At 28.8% G+C, this 21669-nt stretch overlaps 1 protein-coding gene and 2 pseudogenes across 1 annotated transcript; 1 reads left to right on the top strand and 2 right to left on the bottom strand.

The window, feature by feature from the left end:
• Window positions 1–5422: 5422 nt before the first annotated feature.
• LOC132939797 (uncharacterized) lies at window positions 5423–9198 on the bottom strand (annotated as a pseudogene).
• Window positions 9199–9784: 586 nt separating this feature from the next.
• On the bottom strand, window positions 9785–10895 carry LOC132939798 (uncharacterized). The gene is made up of 3 exons (XM_061007172.1): window positions 10414–10895; window positions 10065–10250; window positions 9785–9933 (listed from the first exon to the last, which is right to left on the bottom strand). The coding sequence occupies exons 1-3, from the start codon at window positions 10592–10594 to the stop codon at window positions 9800–9802; spliced, it is 501 nt and encodes a 166-aa protein (XP_060863155.1). The 5' UTR covers window positions 10595–10895; the 3' UTR covers window positions 9785–9799.
• Window positions 10896–17526: 6631 nt separating this feature from the next.
• On the top strand, window positions 17527–21192 carry LOC132938867 (uncharacterized; annotated as a pseudogene).
• Window positions 21193–21669: the final 477 nt, after the last annotated feature.

Below are 21669 nucleotides of genomic sequence, written 5' to 3'. Positions count from 1 at the left end.
AATATTTTGTATTAACTTGAAAATTGATAACTTGGTGCCCCATGAATTCTTTAATGAACTAAATATTTTGAATAGTTTTTTCTGTTTATGTTTCGGGACATTTTAGTTTGAACTTCGTTATGTTTGTTTCTACTGTAAACTTTTTTCCAAATTTCTTTTTTGTTTTCTAAAATCGATTTGCCTACGGGCGCCAACCATTCTCCCTTCAATTTTTTTTTTTTAGTACTGTAACTCTAGTTGAATATTTTGTATTGACTTGAAAATTGATAACTTGGTGCCCCATGAATTCTTTAATGAATTAAATATTTTGAATTGTTTTTTCTGTTTAAGATTTTGGAGATTTTAGTTTTATGTTTGTAATGTGTATTCCCACAATATGATTTATATAAATTTTTTTTTGTATTCTTAAATGTATTTGCTGGCGGGCGCCAACACCTCCCTTCTATTTTTTTTTTTAGTTCTGTAACTCTAGTTGAATATTTTGTATTAACTTGAAAATTGATAACTTGGTGCCCCATGAATAATCATTCTTTAATGAACTTAATATTTTGAATAGTTTTTTCCAAATTTTTTTCCAAATTTTTTTTTTGTTTTCTAAAATTTATTTGCCTGCGGGCGCCAACCCCTCCCTTCAATTTTTTTTTTTATGATTTTAACTCTAGCCAATTTTTTTAAACATTGTCAATCTGGTGCGCCATGAATAATCATTCTTTAATGAACTTAATATTTTGAATAGTTTTTTCTAAATTTTTTTCCAAATTTTTTTTTCTTTTCTAAAATCTATTTGCCTGCGGGCGCCAACCCCTCCCTTCAATTTTTTTTTTTAGTACTGTTACTCTAGTTGAATATTTTGTATTGACTTGAAAATTGATAACTTGGTGCCCCATGAATTCTTTAATGAACTAAATATTGTGAATAGTTTTTTCTGTTTATGTTTCGGGACATTTTAGTTTAAACTTCGTTATGTTTGTTTCTACTGTAAAATTTTTTCCACATTTTTTTTTTTGTTTTCTAAAATTAATTTGTCTGCAGGCTCCCTTCTTCCATTTTTTGATTCAATTGACTTGAAAATTGATAACTTGGTGCCCCATGAATTCTTTAATGAACTAAATATTTTGAATTGTATTTCTAAATTTTTTTCCAAATTTTTTTTTGTTTTCTAAAATCTATTTGCCTGCGGGCGCCAACACCTCCCTTCAATTTTTTTTTTTGTACTGTAACTCTCGTTGAATATTTTGTATTGACTTGAAAATTGATAACTTAGTGCCCCATGAATAATCATTGTTTAAGGAACTAAATATTTTGAATAGTTTTTTCTAAATTTTTTTCCAAATTTTTTTTTTTCTTTTCTAAAATCTATGTGTCTGCGGGCGCCAACACCTCCCTTCAATTTTTTATTTTAGTACTGTAACTCTAGTTGAATATTTTGTATTGACTTTAAAATTGATAACTTGGTGCTCCATGAATTCTTTAATGAACTAAATATTTTGAATAGTTTTTTCTGTTTATATTTCGGGACATAGTTTGAACTTCGTTATGTTTGTTTCTACTGTAAACTTTTTTCCAAATTTCTTTTTTGTTTTCTAATATTGATTTGCCTGCGGGCGCAAACACCTCCCTTCAATTTTTTTTTTATGATTTTAACTCTAACCAAATTGTTTAAACATTGTCAATCTGGTACCCTTTGAATAATTCTTTAATGAATTAAATATTTTGAATTGTTTTTTCTGTTTAAGATTTTGGAGATTTTAGTTTTATGTTTGTAATGTGTATTCCCACAATATAATTTATATAAATTTTTTTTTGTATTCTAAAATGTATTTGCTGGCGGGCGCCAACACCTTCCTTCATTTTTTTTTTTTTAGTACTGTAACGCTAGTTGAATATTTTGTATTGACTTTAATATTGATAACTTGGTGCCCCATGAATTCTTTAATGAACTAAATATTTTGAATAGTTTTTTCTAAAATCTATTTGCCTGCGGGCGCCAACACCTCCCTTCAATTTTTTTTTTTGTACTGTAACTCTCGTTGAATATTTTGTATTGACTTGAAAATTGATAACTTAGTGCCCAATGATTAATCATCCTTTAATGAACTTAATATTTTGAATAGTTTTTTCTAAATTTTTTTCCAAATTTTTTTTTTCTTTTCTAAAATCTATTTGCCTGCGGGTGCCAACACCTCCCTTCAATTTTTTATTTTAGTACTGTAACTCTAGTTGAATATTTTGTATTGACTTGAAAATTGATTTCTTGGTGCCCCATGATTAATCATCCTTTAATGAACTTAATATTTTGAATAGTTTTTTCTAAATTTTTTTCCAAATTTTTTTTTTGTTTTCTAAAATCTATTTGCCTGCGGGCGCTAACACCTCCCTTCAATTTTTTTTTTTAGTTCTGTAACTCTAGTTGAATATTTTGTATTGACTTTAAAATTGATAACTTGGTGCCCCATGAATAATCATTTTTTAATAAAACCAGGTGGTGATGGAATCACTAGGAAAAATTATGTAAATAAAAATTTAAAAAACAACAAAATACCTAGGTACTCAATTTGATGCTTCTAACGCAAAGACCATACTGTGTCATCCTCTCACTTCCGTCGCAAGATACCTAGATTGCATTGCTATACACAATATGTTTTAATTTTCTTAATTATGTAGGAATCCTAGCTGGGCCCTATCTAGTTGATGTTATGAACTGTGAATTATTGCTTGTCAATGGATGGTTTTATAGAATGACACACAGAGTTTAAAATCACGATAATTATTATATGATAAAAATAAAATAAATCAAACATTTAATAATTTTAATATATTTTTCTTAATTAATTATATAACATACATTTTTCAACATGTCATTATAGGACCATGAAGAATAGGTTTATCCACAAATTTCACGGACAAATCTTGAGATGTACCTTCAAGTTCTAATATCACTAGTGTATTGACATAAGGTGATGGTTTTAAAAAAGGAGCTGGCACATTAAGTGTAACTTGAGGTCCACCAAGTGGCCAATACCGACCAAGGTTTACATTGTTTAAAAACACTACACCCTATACATATCGAATATTATTTATTAAATTGTAAATATGTGGATAAAAGTCGACTTAACAGCATTAACTTGTAAGAACAAGTTAAGTGTCCAAATAAGTGTCTAAACATTTTGTATAGTTAACTGGTAATGTAAACTGTGTTTTATAAAATGCTAGTTATTTAACACTGTTGACGTTTTCAACTGATTTGATTGAAGAAATCCATGATGTATCATTCAAAGGATATGCAGTCATTTTCCAAGGGCTTAATATTTTATTTCTGAGAATCACTTGATCAAAAGTTCCCTAGAAAATATAATTAGTATTATTTTACATACAATATTTTAATTCAGTAATTATACTCAGTTGGTAGTAAAAATAAATATAATACAATCTGATTTAGTGATTGTAAATATTACCAGTTTTGTTTCTAAAAAGGTAATGTAACCACTCACCAGTTTGTATACAATTTATCAAATATTAACTTCTATGGTAACTCGTAAGCATTATATTATACTATAATACTGTAGTATACTATTATAAATTATACTATTTCAGTCTCAGACCATGAATAAAATAATTTATTGTCAGCTATTATTACCTTCCTATCTTCAATAAAGTCTCCAAAATTAATCCTTCCCTGATTCTCAATTAAAATGCTTAGGTTTTGAACAGTACTGTTAATGTTTAAGCTTATTGTAGTATTAGCTTTCAACCGATTCATAGTACCCACTTGTACCTAAAAAAAAAAATTTGAACACCCATGTTTCTAAAACTATAACTGCATTGTAACTCTACTTAATCCAGGTAATGATTGCTCGATCTCTAACCGTGTTCACAGTTAGGTTTACTGGATTTTCAACATTTTTTTGATCATCTGTTAATGTTGTTTCATACATTACTAAACCAGAGTTAATATCTAAGTCCTCAAACTGTAAAGGAACATCGCTGATCACTGGTTTAATAAGTTGAGCAACCTTTGTCAAAACATTGGGAAGCTAGAACAAACATATAAAAATAAACTATAATTCAAATCTGCAATAAATTTAATATTTTATAAAATTGGCACGTCTCTCAGTGTTTTTATGATATATTTTTATTTTTTCACACACCAAATCAAATACTTTGACTTTTTGTAAATACTAACCGTTTGATGAAATTCCAAAATCTACAGTTGCGTATACTTCTAGAATAATGCCACAGTCAAAGTATGACTGACCACATTCATCAATTGTAAAAAGCACAGCCTTATTTTCTATATAACTCCTAAATAAATCACGTATCCGTAGTTTATACTCAGAATCGCAGGCATAATAACTTCCATACTCATTTTATACCTAATGAAATTTATATATATTTTTTTCATCCTTGATTGACAATTGAACATTAAAGATATCTACCAGGCAATCAAAAAAAAAATTCCCAAAATATTAAAAAAATAATTTCTGAAAAAATTTCTAACACTGTATAAGAACAAATAAATGTGGAATTGTGAAAATACAAAAACAAAAATTATTATATATACTTACTCGTTATTAGTTATTACCCACATAGCATCGTAATATTAATTTAATACTAATTCGATATTGAAACCTCAGTTTTAAAGTTTAAATTAATGTTAACATATGACCAATTGTAGTATAATTTAACATTTATCAAAGATCGGATAAAGATGAAATGCCGTAAAATCAAACTCCAATGAAAACTTGAAATAAGCATTCAATCAGCATTAAGAATTTTTTCTTAATTGAATGCTATTTAAATACTCAATAAATATAAGTCAAATTGTATTTGAACATTAATTTAATGATAGTTAAAAGTTTATCCCAAATAATTCAACCTGTATAGAATGTTATCTTAATTTAAATAATCAAACTTTAAAAGTAGAGCGTGGATTTACGTGCATTAAAAACCAACCAAATATGCGCTAAAAAATCCTAATTATGCATAAATATATGCACTAAAATGTTAATATGCATAATAAAATTTAGCAAAAAAAATGTATTTTTTAAATATGATTATATTATAAATATTTAAATATAACAATCTGCAGAAAATGATCTTTATTCAGTGTTGTAGTATTAGTGAATAAACTCTGAAAATTGCCTCGTTTATTCTGTAGTAAATTCACTGATGTTAAATGTTTTTCAGTTTTAATATGTTGAGCACCGTTTATTAAATACCGTTTTTCATGGAAAACTTTGACTTCACATAATTTGCACAGTATGATTTGACCATTGGTTGAAAAAATATTCTCCCCGAATTCACGCACATAATTACGAAGACTACTTGACATAATGGCCACGCCATGGCCCAATCTATCACATGACCTCATATTTGTAATACGCAGTGAATCATCCATTTTAAAAACTCCTGTTTAACAAAATATTTTTATGGACCAAACCTAATTAGAACTAAATTTATTTAATTATATTATATTTAATTGAATTCTTTATAATACAAATTGTATTTATGTTGACCATCAGACTTTGTAATATGGAAGTTTCACTGCATTAATATTTTACAATTTAAATTATTAAATTACTAAAAAAATTGTATGATTGTGTAATTGCATATGTATTATTATTATTTTAATTAGGTATAATATAAGAATTACATTGATATATTAGTTTCTTTTCTTTTTATATTAAACGGTGCTTGAATGAGTGCATATTTTATAAATTGTTCGATCTCTTCATTAATGGTTTCACTTTGAAATTTTTTCAAACACTTGACTGAATCTGTATAATATCAAATAAAACATTTTTTATTACTAAATAGACACATGATTCATAACAAATTGTACTTAAATATATAACAATCATTATATATAAAAAATAATCAACATCGGAAAAAATTTAGGATATAATATACATATATATTATAAAAATAAAATGTTATGATAACAATGCTAAAAAATAATTTTTAAAAATTACTAAATATTTTGTGTAATAAATTGGAAGTTTAAATATAAATTTTAAAATATAGGTTATATGTATACTTATACAGTGGAACCTTGATAATAATCATCAATAGTTTTTATTTTTTTATAATAGTCTATTATGTTCAAGAGAAACGTAATTTATCTTGACTTACTTAGGTTTTCAAATTATTAAGGTTTTAGAAAATAAAATTCAAATTATAAAGAAACTTTTAAATAGTACTTATATTTTTTTGTTATTGATGTTCATTAGTATATTATTATAAAAATATATGTGTAATACAAATGTTCAAATATGTCAAATATATATAAATGTATTATAATAATATGTAGACAAAACAAAAATTTATAGTAAATAGTATAATAGTTTATTTTAATAACAAGTATTTTTTGCAAAGATAATGCGGGATAAAACATTTTAAGAAACACAATCAGTGATAAAATTATCAACCCATATAACAGCCTCTCGGTGTGGCTATCTGATCATTGATAAACTTTGGATTTTCTTTAGTTTTTTGTTTAATTTATCAAGGTTTTTGGAAGAGCTGAACATCAAATATTTTGAATTTCCAATGGTTCTATATAGTATTTATATTATTCGTATACTTAACGAGTCTCGCACAATACAAAATGGTGTTTATAAAAAACAATGGTCACATATATTATATTGATGCACAGCGATATAAATATACTTCACATACGAATATTATTATAAATATAATATAATATGTGTATAGGATTAAATCATTTTTTTTAATACCGAAGATATTACTATTAAGATATCTTGAGTACTTATAATATTTGATTACCTTAATCATGTTTAGTGAAAATATGATTATAATATTATGATATTTAAATTAAATTAATACATTTAATGATATTAAACTATATAAATAATATATTCATGAAACTTACTAAATATGACTTTCGATATTGCAAGATTGGAAAAACATTTCTTTTTATTTCCTCTGCCATGGAAAGAGTACAACTTTAAAAGGCTGTAAATAGAAATTGCATAATTCATTTGACAAAAATCTTTACCGTTTTTCCACCAAGTCCTATCAGCTTCTTTTTCTAGATCAAATCAAGAAAAATATAAACACATTTATAAGGGTACACTACAAATGTTCATAACAATAGTCATACGCAGTAATAACTAATAATACACATATCATGAATAATATAAGATAACATTAAACTATAAAAAATAATTTTTTATATTTAGTTACTATTTCAGTATTGTATATTTAGACCACAGATAATTGTTCTTCAATAGAATTTAGTGTAGGTTCATCACAGATTGGAAATAAGCAGTCAAGATGTGAATAATCAATAGTTTCCTTATCGTTACTATTGTTGATGTAGGAATCATTTTTTTTAGTCTGTTCAAGTAACATGGTCAGATTTTCGTCCAGGTTTCTCATATTATGTTTTAGAAGTATTATGTTATGTTGCATGAAATCTTTGAATTGTTCATCTAAAAATACAATAGTAATACAGAAACATGGAAAACATAAAAATTTACAAAATGCTTTTAAGATTTTTTTTTTTTGAGATTAAAAACGATTTACAGATATACATACAGTATACCATATTAAAAATGTTTCGCCACACTTGACATTTACTAAACACTTTATATTATTATATTATATTATATTAATATTATATTAAATAGTATATAGAACAACAGGTACCTGATAAATACTTTTTTGCCTTTATAGTTTTTACAGGGCTTCTTTTTTTACATTATTATGTAAAGATTCGTACGACTTATAATAGACACTTTTGTGAAGAGAACGATAATAATGTTGAATATTTGTGGCTGTTTTCGGCAATTCACGAGTTGCTGGAAAAATAAAATTTATCAGTTAAAATAATGTTAAAAATATACATTTCAAGAAGAAACCTTTCAGTATATCTAATAGAAGATGGAAATGCAATTATATTTAATTAATTAAGTATTGATACAATATTATATATAAAAATAATTATTATAATTTATATCAATGATATTAATTTCTACTACAATATATTATGAATCAAAAATCTTGTATAAACATAGGTACATAATAATTTTATTATTGAATTATTTCATTTAAAATATATATGGTATAGTACATTTTTTTATGAGTAGGTAGGTGGTATGGATACTATTTTGTACATTAATGGCACATGCATAACTCCCAATCCACATACCTACCATTATATATATTTATTTTATACTTACCAGAATTGACAAACAATTGTTTTCTCGCAGATTTAATTTTTTTGGAAGGTGTCTTAAAAGGGCTTTTTTTGATTTTATTGATGGTGTTTGTTGTCCTGGGAGATGGTGAAAATCCTGGACTACGCAACACTATAAAAAAAAGGATACAGTCAATTAGGTATATCAGCTACAATAGAATTTACCAATTTTAACATTTATAAAGAAAGAAACATACACAAATCAGGAGACATGCTTCGGACATTCGGACTGACTTCAGATTCAACAACTAAATAATGATCATTGTCTATAAAACATAATATAGATTCAAAACATCAGAAAATGTTATACAAATTAAATCAAAAATATTTAAATACATACAACTTTGAGAAAATCTTATCATTGGAGATTTGTTTTGAATATTTTTTCTTGTAGGCAATGAAAATGTTGGGTTATGAGTTTTAGCTATAACATATTAGGTATAGGCAATTAATATTACGTTTAATATTGTTTATAAACATTTTATGTAAATCAAATACAAACCCAACAATTGTGGGGTTATCTTTATTGGAGATTTGATCTTATGATTGTTTTTGCTTGGCGATTCAATTTTTGAATGAGTTTTATGCGAGTTATGTTGATCAATGATTTTTGTCGTTTTGGGAGATGGTGAAAATTTCGGACTACTCAGTACTATGAAAAAAAGAATAAGTCAATTAAGTATATCAATTTTAACATTTATAAAAAAACAAACATACACAAATCGGGTGACAGCAGGCTTCGAAATGTATTTCCATTTGTTTTTCTATCAGATACAACTAAATATTGATCATTCACTATAAAACATAATATAGATTCAAAACATCAGAAAATGTAATAAAAATTAAATCAAAAATACATACAAACTTGAGAAAATCTTTTCATTGGAGATTTGTTTTGAGTATGTTTTCTTGCAGGCAATGAAAAAGATTCTATCTCTTGATGATCGTTTTTGCAGCTTGGCAATTCAATTTTTGAATGTTATCTAAAACTTAAATATTGTACTCAATAGTTGTATAGATAATTCTATGGTTTACTTTGGTTGGAAGATGGAGAAGAGAATTGATTTTTTTAAAGTTCTTTATTATTAGATCCTTCTACAATTTCTTTTGTACTTGTACCATCATTTATGAGTTAATATAATACAGTTATTATTATAAAGGGCCACCAATAACAACATTTATTTTCTCTGTCTATGTCGCTCATAATATAGAAATACAGATATTAATCCATGTTTCCACTTATGCAGCTCTCTAGCTGGTCTAGTTTAGGGCAGACACACCTATAATTATGTATACTTTATAAAGATGAATATTTTCTGTGATTCGGAAGGATAGTTTTTTTAACATTTAAATTTTTTATAAATATACATAAGCATGTTAGTTTAACTTAATTTTGATTATTTTTAATTAATTTAATTAACTTATTCAACAATGAAAATATAAAAACCTATCTAAGCATAAAAAATATTTTTCTTTATAAAATATTTAATACCTATAGGTGGATTTGCCCTAAACTGAACCAGAGAGTAAGTCGTAATAGTGGAAATACAGAATATAATCTATATGTTCCTATATATATTAAGCGTAAGAAAACAAATGTTGGTATGGAGGCCACTTAAGGGGTATAATAAAATAAAAATTCGATATTTTACCAGACTCGTATGATGGTACTTTAAGAACTGTGTTATCGTCATCGTCTGCAGTATCATTGTCTGAAAATTATAACAATATTATTTGTTGAAAATTTAAATTAACTAAAAATATGAAGTCTACCGGTGGAAAATAGGTATTCTGTAATAGCGATCGTAAACTAAGTTGGTACTATTAAATTAAATTTTTTTACCTGAAAATTTGTCATTGTCATTGTATCCAGTCAATTTTATTTTTTTACGCTTTGTCAAATTATACTGTAACATTTCTTTAGGTTTTTTTTGATTTTTGTTCATAACTTCATTTTCTGTTTCAGTAGAGGATAAATTGGTTGTGTATAAAGATTTTTTGCATTTTCTATTCGCTTCAGAGAATGGTTCTAAAAATAAAATCAAAATTTATATGTATATATATTAATTAGTTAATCTGGTGGTTAACTTTACTTCACATTATTAAGTTAGGTATATTACACCAAAATAGAATAAATCACCATTCACTCCTTCCAATCATCTTAAATTAAGTAGAAATAAATAAAGACTTACCTAGGTCCGTTAATAATGCCCGAGCTTTATACCACTTAAAACATTGTGGGATCGGATAAGATTTATCTGCAATATGTCGCTTGCTTTTATTATTGGGCCAGGCACATTTATTTTTTAAAAACCATTTGCTTGGTACAGTTTCCACGGTATTTTCGTCCAAAAAATGTATGATTGAACACATTATAGTAAAAATACGTTAGCAGTAGACATCAACAGTACAGGCGTAAAGTAGAGTCGAGAGCGTAGACACAAGGGGGTAAGCAATGACAAAAGACAATGAGAACAAGAGAGACTAACAGAGAAACAGTAATCAGTTTAAAATGATATTGACGAGTAACGAGTAACGCGACTCTATAGACGCGACTACACTACCACAGGCGAGTGGTAATAGTAATTAAATAATAATAATATTAATATTTAATACAGCGAATGGGAAGTATGTGCCATATTATATGCCATATTATCGATAATACAATATTAAAAATAAACTTACTACGTAGTTTCCAGTTACGCGACCACCAAATCGACGCGCATCGTTATCGCAAAAGCAACGTATATAAATATAATATTAATTATGGTATGATCACAGAATAGAATAAGACTAACTTGACGGTTACAATATTGTTACCGCTCACTTTTCAAATACAATACAGTAGGTACAGCGCGTAGCAGCACGACAGCTGCACTATGTTGAGAATCATTGGCCGTAAGAGTGGGTAAAAACAACGGGTCGCGGTACTAACGCTCATTTTTCGTTGCTGCGACTATAGACATATCTACCATATTGTCCATATTATTATACTGAATATACTGGTCACTGACACAATTACAAAACGAACAAAAATATTATTACCTATTAAATAGTTTTCATTAGGTATACCTATATACTTCCAAATTTGAATTCCAAATACTACGCGTTGTGTTCATAATACAATTATAAATATTACACATATTAATTATAATATTGTTTGTTAATTTTGGAAGCTTTTCAAAGGTTATAGGTACGTACGCCCCACTATAAAATAGGTAGGTAAATATATGTATATATATAAATATATAATATTACTTATTAGTTATTAGTATTGTATGATTGTATAGATTATAATTGTATTTAATTACATAAATTTTATTATATTATTTTTTAACAGTGAAAAAGACATTTTAAAATGAGCGATAGGACGAAAAGACGGCGTTTTTTAGACGAATTAAATGAAGTACGACATATTGGAGGTGACCGCAATTACTACTGTATAATTATTATACTACTATTTATTATTAACACTTAAAAGTTATTATTTTTTTTTTATTATTATTAATTAGCTATTATAGTATACAACTATGATAGCTCAACAATTATTACTAACACTTAAACGTTAACACACATATTTTGGGAAAACAATTTTCGAAAAATTCTCTTGGGAGCTAAATTAGAATTGTGCCTTGTAATCTTGCAATCAGTGGCGCCCAACTAAATGTTTTATACTTTTATGTGTAGCTTAATAATGTGGCCCCATAATGAAGTGGCAATGAACAATGATTTACTTGATATAGGTAGGTAATGTCAAATCATTAAGCTATTGTAGTGGCTAATCTAGAAATTTGTTTTGCGGGAGAGGGGGGCATTGTCTTTTTCCATGTCTTACGACACAAATATTAAAATACGGCCCAATTCATTAACCTAGAAGGCTAGATGGTAGGCCGATTGGGGGGGGGGGGGCCCCTCTGGCCACCCTTAAACCCACCACGCACTGTATAAATATCTTTTTTTTTTTTTTTCTTATCAACGACGCTGCCGGAACTGCTTGCGCATTACTTCGACAGCGTCGCCATCGTTTATTATGCACTAAAAATAATGAATAATTACAAACATGAATACATTATTATCAAATACTGTCTTTGTTGAGCCGCCGAGCCGGTTTCTCGGACCGACGGAGTCCGCCGCCCTTGACATCGCGTTCCAGATTGCCCCTCTGTCAGCGGTCCTCCTTCATAGCCTGTCCGCTAGGCTTCATCCGCCTGTCTGGCCCTCTCTTCCTCTTCTTTGAGAGTCAAGATCTCTTCAACCATCTTGTAAAAAATCCTGGACGTCTCCTCCGCGTTGTAAAGAACATCGGCCCTGGCCCTCACTGAGTGATCCAGCGGCAAGTCCTCGAAGGCAGGGCCGCAGAGAATGGCCGACATGTCCTCAACAGCTGGGGGGTGGCCTAGGCGCCTGTCAAGATCCTCCCTTAGACCGCTCCAATACCGACACTCAAAAAGGGTGTGGTTAACGGTGTCTGCGTCACTGTTGCAGTGATGGCAGCACGCGCTGTCATGTCAGCCCTACCCATCCGGTGTAGGTAATACTGGAAGCAACCATGGCCCGTCAGTGCCTCGGTCATGTGATACGACAGAGGCACCTCCGGGACCGTTCTCCCCAGCCACCTACCGATGTCCGGGATCGCCAGCCGTGTCCACGATGCCTTAGTCGTGGAAGACCATCTAACTTGCCACTGAGCGACCGTTATCCTCCTTTCTTCCCTCTTGATAGCATCCTTGGAAAGGGGGGTGGATCCCCGGGAAGTACTAGAGCGTGCGTTTGGACCCTAATTCTTAGTCTCTCTTCCCCTAAGAGATCAGCTGGAGGCATGACGGCTAACACCAGCGAAGCCTCATCTGACACCGTCCGGTAAGCCCGGATAACCCTTAGAGCAACAGACCTCTGTGGTCGTATGAGATTAGCCCTGGTCCTAGCGGAGACTGTATAAATATCTGGAAACACTTATTTTAGTCAATATTTTGGTAGTATACCTATTGTAGAGGCATGCTTTATTAACTTTATATAACGCTATCACACACAGTTCGCGTTATTTTTAACAATATTATATACCTACAACTACTTTCTTATATTTGCATAATTGTGAAATAATTTGTTCTTAAATACATATATTAAACTATTTTTTAAACTATACATTATTTTGAGTACCTACCTACCCACCTATAAGGATTACCCACCCGCCAATGCTAGGCTGTATTATAAATAGCGACTCGTTAAATTAGGTTCGGCGTCACTGATTCTAATATATTATTATATTGCCGCGTTAGTTTGAAAATAAATACTATTATTATTAATCTTAACAGAGTCAAATGATATAGACTCGGAAATCGACGAATCTCAAAACAAAATCGACTGTCTTTTGCCACAAAGGTTGGAAAATTCAAATAAATATGTGACAAACGATCTAGTAATAACCACTTTAACATTGAAGTAGCTGTTGATCAGCAGGATAATACATTTAAATATGGTATGTATATATGTTGTATCTAATGACTTATTCCAACATAAACTATAATTATTTCCTGATATACTTTTAATATAAAAGTTTCAGGTAACTATACCTTTATATAGGTAGGTAGGTACGGACGCATGTAAAATCCCGGAAAATAATTGAACGGACTGTACAATTCCGGAATGTAAATATTCGGACCGTAAAAATCCGGAAAAATATAAATGTACGGACCGTTATATCCCGGACCGTAAAAATCCGGAAAGTAAAAATGTACGGGCCGTTATATCCCGGACCGTAAAAATCCGGAAAATAAAAATGTGCGGACCATAATACATTGGACCGTAAAAATCCGGAAAATTAGAAAAACGATAGGGGCCTGCTCGTGTGTCTTAATAAGGCGCAATGTTTAGGCAATATGCAATACGGGAAAAACTTTCACGCATCCGTCACGCGAGTGGTCTGATTTGATTAATTTTTTTTTTCGTTAGAAAGAGGATCATTTTTTACAGTGCCCATTAGACTTTGATTTTTAATTTCGTTGCTTAAAACAAACATAATAAAAATAACAAAATCTTATGAAAATTGGTCATATTCAAAATCGTATTATATGGTTTAGAAATAGAATTTAAAAAATCTAAATCCAATGCGCCCTGTAAGAAGTGTTTCTATTGAAAAAAAAAATGATCGAAATCGGAACAATCTACGAGGCGTGAGAGTTTTTCCTGTAAGGCGTGTTTTTGAGCAAAAAAACAGGTCACGTGCAGGATTCTTAACAATAAATAGTAGATATTTAAACTGTTAAAACCGCAGGTATTATTGATCTATGATCATATTGTTCCATGATGCTATGATGGTATTACAAATATAAAAATTTAGAATAAAATTAGCAAAAGATTTGTATTAGTGTATTAGTTCAACAAAATAAATAAAGTAAATAAAGATACAAAAATGGTTTGGAAAGTGATGAATGAATATTTAAATAAGAATCAAAATAATAAATTAATATACTTTCAGTGCCTACTTAACAAACAAAATTATATGTTGTTGTTAAAAAACATATTATTATAACATTGTAATAACGAGTAATATTAGTATAACGTTATTATAATACTATTATAATATTATCATTACAAAATGCTGTCTGGGTATACATGATGGTAACAAAGTACTTGACATTTTATTTGATGTACAAAAGGCGTTTGATTGTGTTGACCATTTAGTATTTATAAGTTAATTGAAAGTTCGTTAACAAATCGCCTTCAACAAGTTCAAGTTAACAATGCATATAGTGAGTATAAAGAGGTAAAGAAAGTGTGCAGGTGTTCCACAGGATATACAATGTATACATGCATTACTAGGTCTATTAATATTCATTATATTTATATTTTTAACTTAGTTCTTTTAAAGTGTGAAGCTCAAATGTTGTGTATTTCTGATGATACTAGGTAGGTACACATAAAATGTATGATCGACTGATCGAGATAAGTCAAATCTAACTCCAAAATCTACCAAGGTGCTCGCAGTTATTCAAAATGGTTTATCGTAAACTGTCTTGAAATAAATTTCAATAATACAACTTGTATTCCATTTTCAATTTCTAAAGCATATAATATTATGTTTAATATTATTGAATGCATTAAAATATTTGACTAAAATTTTTTAAGCTAAGTATAAAGTTCTTAATAATATTAATACAATCTTTAACTGTGTCTCATTTAAATCCGCAAACTCTGTGAAGTAGGTACCTACCTCGGAATACTATTGATCTAAATAAATAAATCTATACATTTCAAATGCTTACATATAATAATATACATTACCAAACACTATGCAGTAGATTTTATGTACACACCTTAGCGCAATCAGTATATTCTTATGAAATATCCACGTGCGATGGTGTCTATGGGTATGGACTAGGTCAGGGATAACGAACCTTTCTATACCCACGTGTCTAAAAAAAAATGTTGGTTTGATTTTATTTTCACTGTGTGTTGTCAACTAATTTGATGGCCTTTTTTTAATTTAAAAAAAATTACTACCTTATCAATGAATTAAATCATAAAAAACAAGTCAAACATTACATTATACATTTTAGTCTACGTCACTATGTGCTAATAAATGGTTTTGATTACGACTTTATAACGAATGATCTTTTTAAGGATTGCATTTAAAAATCTAACAACTATTATATAATCATAGTTTTTTTTTAAAAATAGGTACGCTATATTTTATGTTCAAATTTGGACATAATTTAGATATTTAATCGAAAATGATTTTTTATTTGTTTCATATTAATTTAAAAATATTATTCGTGGGGGTACTGGTTACCTATTTGAAACATTTAAAGTACCTATATCAATTTTTTCATTTATTCGCCAAAAATGAATTTAACCTATAGTATGCTGTTTGGGTATGGCCGAATTGCACTTATTTTAGTCGAACTGAACTTGGGTTTAAAAATAGTAATGGTCGAACTGCACTTGGGTAAAAAGCAGGTAGTGGTCAACTGCACTTGGGCATAAAAAAGGTATTCCAACAAAAATATCATGCATTTAAAGGGGTTAAACATTAATATAATACAATCATTTTCCTTCCCATTTATAGGCTTAGGACTGACAATGATTTTAATTATTGGCATAGTTAAAAATGATTGTTATATACATACCATTGTCCATTCTTTTAATATCATATTATATAAACATATTATATTGAATCATCAAATACATATTATTATTGTCATTATTATAACTTTTTTTAAATTTTTATCAATTTTTTTTAGTCATTCTTTTTTTAAACCGTCAAATATTATTATAATAATAAAAGTGAACGTCCATAGTGACCTGAAATTTTAATTCCTTTTTTTTGAACGAGTGCAGTTCGACCATTACCTTTTTTGAACCCAAGTGCAATTTGACCATTTCTTTATAGGTAATAGGTACGTGCAATTCGACTATCCCATAATGTTTTACTAATAGTAAAATAAATTAATATAGTAAAATATATACTTTAATAGGTACCTCTTATATAGTAGGTAATATAGGCAAGCTATATATGACAAGCTTTCACTCAAAATTCGTTTTTGAATGTATGAATATATGAAATGATTTATCACCGAATTCAAAATTAACATGTGTAATTTTTTTTCAGGTTAGGTTACATAGATACATAATTTTTTCACTGTGTAGGAATAGGAACAAACATATGCAACTTTTTTTTACACATGTTGGGTATAGCATTTTTTCCACAATCTAGGAACTAACATTTTTTTTACCTGCTATAATAATAGGTCTATAGTATGAAAATATTATAATATAATATTATATAGAATTATACAACTTAATAATTAATTACATCGCTTGTGAATTACTTTATTTATGAATTTTCAGTAGGTATAAAACTTTTCACAATCTTTTAAAATTTTAAAATGTATATTAAAATTTATACCAAATTTATTTTAGACTTGACAGTTTATACTATAATTTAGTTCCATAAATAAATACAACAATTTAATAAAATATGCTTATTTATTATAAACTACAATTTGAACAATCACTTTATTACAAGTAAAAATAAACATTTAAATTATAATAGAACTATATACTATATTTATTAACTAAATATTTAGCTGTTTATATCTTGCTAGTTTACCAGACTTACTATACTTTTTCAAAACTACTATGTCTTAATGTCTTATACATTGCTAAATATATTTCTTAATGAATCACTGGTATATTAATATTTCAGTTATTTTAAATGCAGCAAAGCTCACTCACATTTTTGTACCGGATCTTTAAAAAGATTACCGAATGGGCAAAAAATTGTACTCAAACCACATTATCACGATCCATGTGTGAATGAAAATTTAATTGAAAATTTCCGCGAAGTGTTAAAACAAAGAGCTTCTACAGAAAATGGGCTGTTAAAAAATTTATATGACGAAGAAGCAAGAAGGTAAATCACTATAGTTTAGTTAACATTTATAACAATTTGTTAATATTATTATCAATTTCATCTGAAACAGGCATATGGATGCAGCTGCATTGTACCCATGGTCTACTGCTGAGTCTATCATGCGACATAGCAGACGAAGTTCCATGCCTGTAATACCAAATTCTTTGGTAGACTTAGACTTGGCGGCACAATTTGAAAATGGAGAACTTCAACGTTATTCTTGTTGTAATGCTCCGTTTTTTAAGGCATGTGTACAAGATGTAGATGGTAGGAAAACGTTGTTTTTGCCTGTACTAATTTAATCCAAAATGTAGTAAGAGATGGCATTTCTGAAATACATGCAGATGCTACATTCAAGGTAGTACCCAGAAATATGGGCTATCAATTGTTAACTATACATTGTATGATTCAGAACTATGTAAGACACCTATATAAAATGTATAAAATTAATTTCAATATAAGTACATAAGTAATTAATTTTGAATACTTACTTATATATTTTCAGTCCATACCCGTTGTTTATGTTTTAATGGAGAGTAAAAGCAGGAACTCTTATGATTGTGTTATTCGGTTCATAAAACATAATCTGGTACCAAATTTAACTCCTGAAATTATAATAACCGATTATGAAACAGCTTTGAGGGATGTGCTGATATCCGTTTTTCCAGGAGCTCGGTCAGTTGGGTGTTGGTTTCATCATAATCAAGTAGGTGGTACCTATTTAAGGGATACAAACAAGTATGAATTTTTGTATAAATATTGTATTAACATTACACATGTTTTTTTAGGCTGTTTGGAAAAAAATGCAAAAATTGGGTTATTTACACCATGTTAATCGCAACGAAAATGCATTAAAAACATTAAAATTACTATTATGCTTACCATTATTGCCTGCCCAAGACATGGATGCAGGATTTAGATTAATCTGAGCTTTTGCAGTAAATCATAGGGTACATCTGGAAAGATTGTTTAGTTATTACGAAAGGTAATTCATCTTGTAAATTAATATATTATATAATTAGTAATTATACAACAATTATCTATTTCATCATTCTAACATAATAAAAGTAGTTTACAATATTAATTTAATGTGTTCTATCCTATGGACTATGGGGCAAAAAATAAAATAAATATGTATAAGACATTTTAAATCTTAAACATTCAATGAGAACTATTTTATTACTTTTAATTTGATTCCCCAGAATACAAAGTTCATTGAGTTAATATAAAAATATAAAATATAATATTACATAATAATATATATGTTTCAATAAGTAATCACAATAAGCCAAAATATTGCAGCATAGTACCTAGGTAACATTCATGAAATACAAAGAAAACATTATTTATTTTTTTAAAGATATTGGTTACAAAATATTGGGCCAGATATTGTGTCAGTATATGGTTTACCACGACGGACCAACAATAATATAGAGTTTCTATAATGCATTAAAATTGAAATTCACAGTCTCACATCCAAGTTTATGGGTATTTTTAGGTAAGCAAACTATTTTAATTGTTAATTTTAATATAAATGTATTATTATCAATATATATTTTTTTAAATATGAACACAATCATGCAATAAAATATTAAAATGTTATGTTATTTGGTATTATATTCATTGGCGCAAATCGCAGGGGTGCTAAGGGTGCTTAGCATCCTGAATTTTATGTTAGCACCCCAAATCCTGTGATTATAACTTATAGTACTACCACCATAATATTTCCATTACAACTAAATTTATTAAAAATTCAAAAAATGTTGGTGCTTAAGCCCTCCTGATATTTTGGTAGCGGTGTTGTATGCTATCTACGCACTGAATACTAGTGTCGTATGCTATCTACAAATACCTTCTAGGAGATCGTCAACCTAGAGAAGAAATTGTAGAATCAGGATCTAGCAGTTCTGATACTGATACTGAATTAACTAATCGAAATTACGGTGTACGCGTACAGGGGCCGTGGGTGTTTGGAATGTGTTGTAGACGTGATAATATAGTAGAACGTCGATTGTTTATCGTTCAAAAAAGAGACCGCGCCACTTTGCTTCCAATTATCAAAAGAGAAATTGAGCCAGGGACGACCATTTTTTACAGCTGTTTAAACGATCATGGCTATATCCACAATACCGTAAATCATAAAATTAATTTCATTGATCCACAAACAGGAGCTGAAACTCAAACTATGGAATGTTATTGGCGACATATAAGGGTGAAATATGGTATAAAATCGTATGGTGCCACTAATTTGCTGGAAAGGCAGCTTAAAGAAGAATGGTGGCGCTGCATAAACACAACAAATACGTTCGAAACATTTTTTATTGATATGAAAAATACTTTTCAACTTTAATTGTGCGTAGATAGCATACGACATAATTTATACGTAAATAGCAATGTGTAGATAACATTCAGTGCGTAGATAGCATACGACACCGCTACCGATATTTTTGGGTGATTTGCGCCTATGATTATATTTATGTGGAAATGCCAATATTTAATTATTTATCAACTTGGTACAATATTTGGATTTATTACTAACCCTTTCAGTGCTATGGACTGATACTACTGATGACTATAACTGAGTATATACTCGTCATAGTCTATAAAATATTATCAAATTTAAATATCATAGTGACTAATTCAATATCATAGAATATACCTAATGTTCTATGTCAATATTGAATAGTTTTAATTTTTGACTTTAACACATATTTACTTTTGAATGACTTCAAAATTTGGAAAAAATATATATTATATGAATTATCTGTAATACAGTAGGGTAACAGTATACAAAAATATGCAGCAATGAAAGGGTTAGTATGTTTAGTTATTAGTTTAGTTTGGAAATAAAAATTAATTACTAGCTAAGTATAAATTTATTTATAATTACTTAAACTATGTAAATTCGAAAAAAAATTTTCTTTTCATAGGACATTTAACCAGCACAAGTAGCAACTACCACATTGTTGTTCAGCAGCTACATAACAACTTGCGTCCCACTAGGTATTTGAGAACCAAATTTTTGGCCAATAGTAGACGAATTAAAAATGCTTCAGAGCAGTATGATTTGAGACTTATTTCAGCATGGCAATTCCTTCAAATCTGCTCACATGTTACTGGAGCATATGAACTGAGACAGTGAAATTGGGCTTTAAGAGATAATGCTGATCCAGGACCTGTTCTCCCAGCAGGTCCAGCACCTAATGATGTTCCTATGGTTGTAAATCCAGTACCTCATAATGTCCCTGATGCTGTAAATCCGCAGGCACCTATTAATCAAAATCTTAATGTAATAAGAGACATTCTAAATGAATTGGAACACGACAATATACCTGATAATCAACTGTTCCAGAATCCAGATGCAGTACAAAATATACAACAAGAGAACATAAATTTGTGTATGACTTGCATTGGTGAAAGCGATGAAAAATATATTGTGCTACCATGTGGTCATGCATGGGTGTGTGTTGTGTGTGTTACCCAGTTGCAACAGGAAAATACAACATGTCCTATGTGCCGTGCTAGAAATGTTACATTTCAAAGAATGTTCTTTTCTTAAAAATCTATATTTTCATTAATAATATTGTAAAATAAAAAAATTTGAAATATAGTAACTAGGTACCTGCTTACCTGTACAAATATGTACTTATTATTAAATTGTCCCAGAAATATTACAGAAGATAAAGTATAATATCAATTGAATTTATTACAATATTTAAACATAAGTATAGCAACTAGTTTAGGAAAATATAAACAAAATTATTATTCCAATCAGTAATCTGAATTAGATGATGTAGGTTACAATGGTACATCATGAAATAAAAATATTATAAATGCAGAGGCAGGTATAATATATACCTAGATATATATAAATAAGTACCTATGATGTTATGCTATATTATATATATAGCCAATATCATAGGTACCCATGATGTTATGCTCAATCGGTACAATATCTTTGTTTTATACTAAAACACAAATCAAAATGAACTTAATACTTTATCTAATAAACATTGTTTACTGTCAAATTTTCATG

The sequence above is a fragment of the Metopolophium dirhodum genome, chromosome 2 (genome assembly GCF_019925205.1).
Source record: "Metopolophium dirhodum isolate CAU chromosome 2, ASM1992520v1, whole genome shotgun sequence".
In the NCBI taxonomy this organism is placed as follows: domain Eukaryota; kingdom Metazoa; phylum Arthropoda; class Insecta; order Hemiptera; family Aphididae; genus Metopolophium; species Metopolophium dirhodum.
Note: the sequence above shows the minus strand (reverse complement) of the source record. Positions and strands in the feature narration are given on the sequence as shown.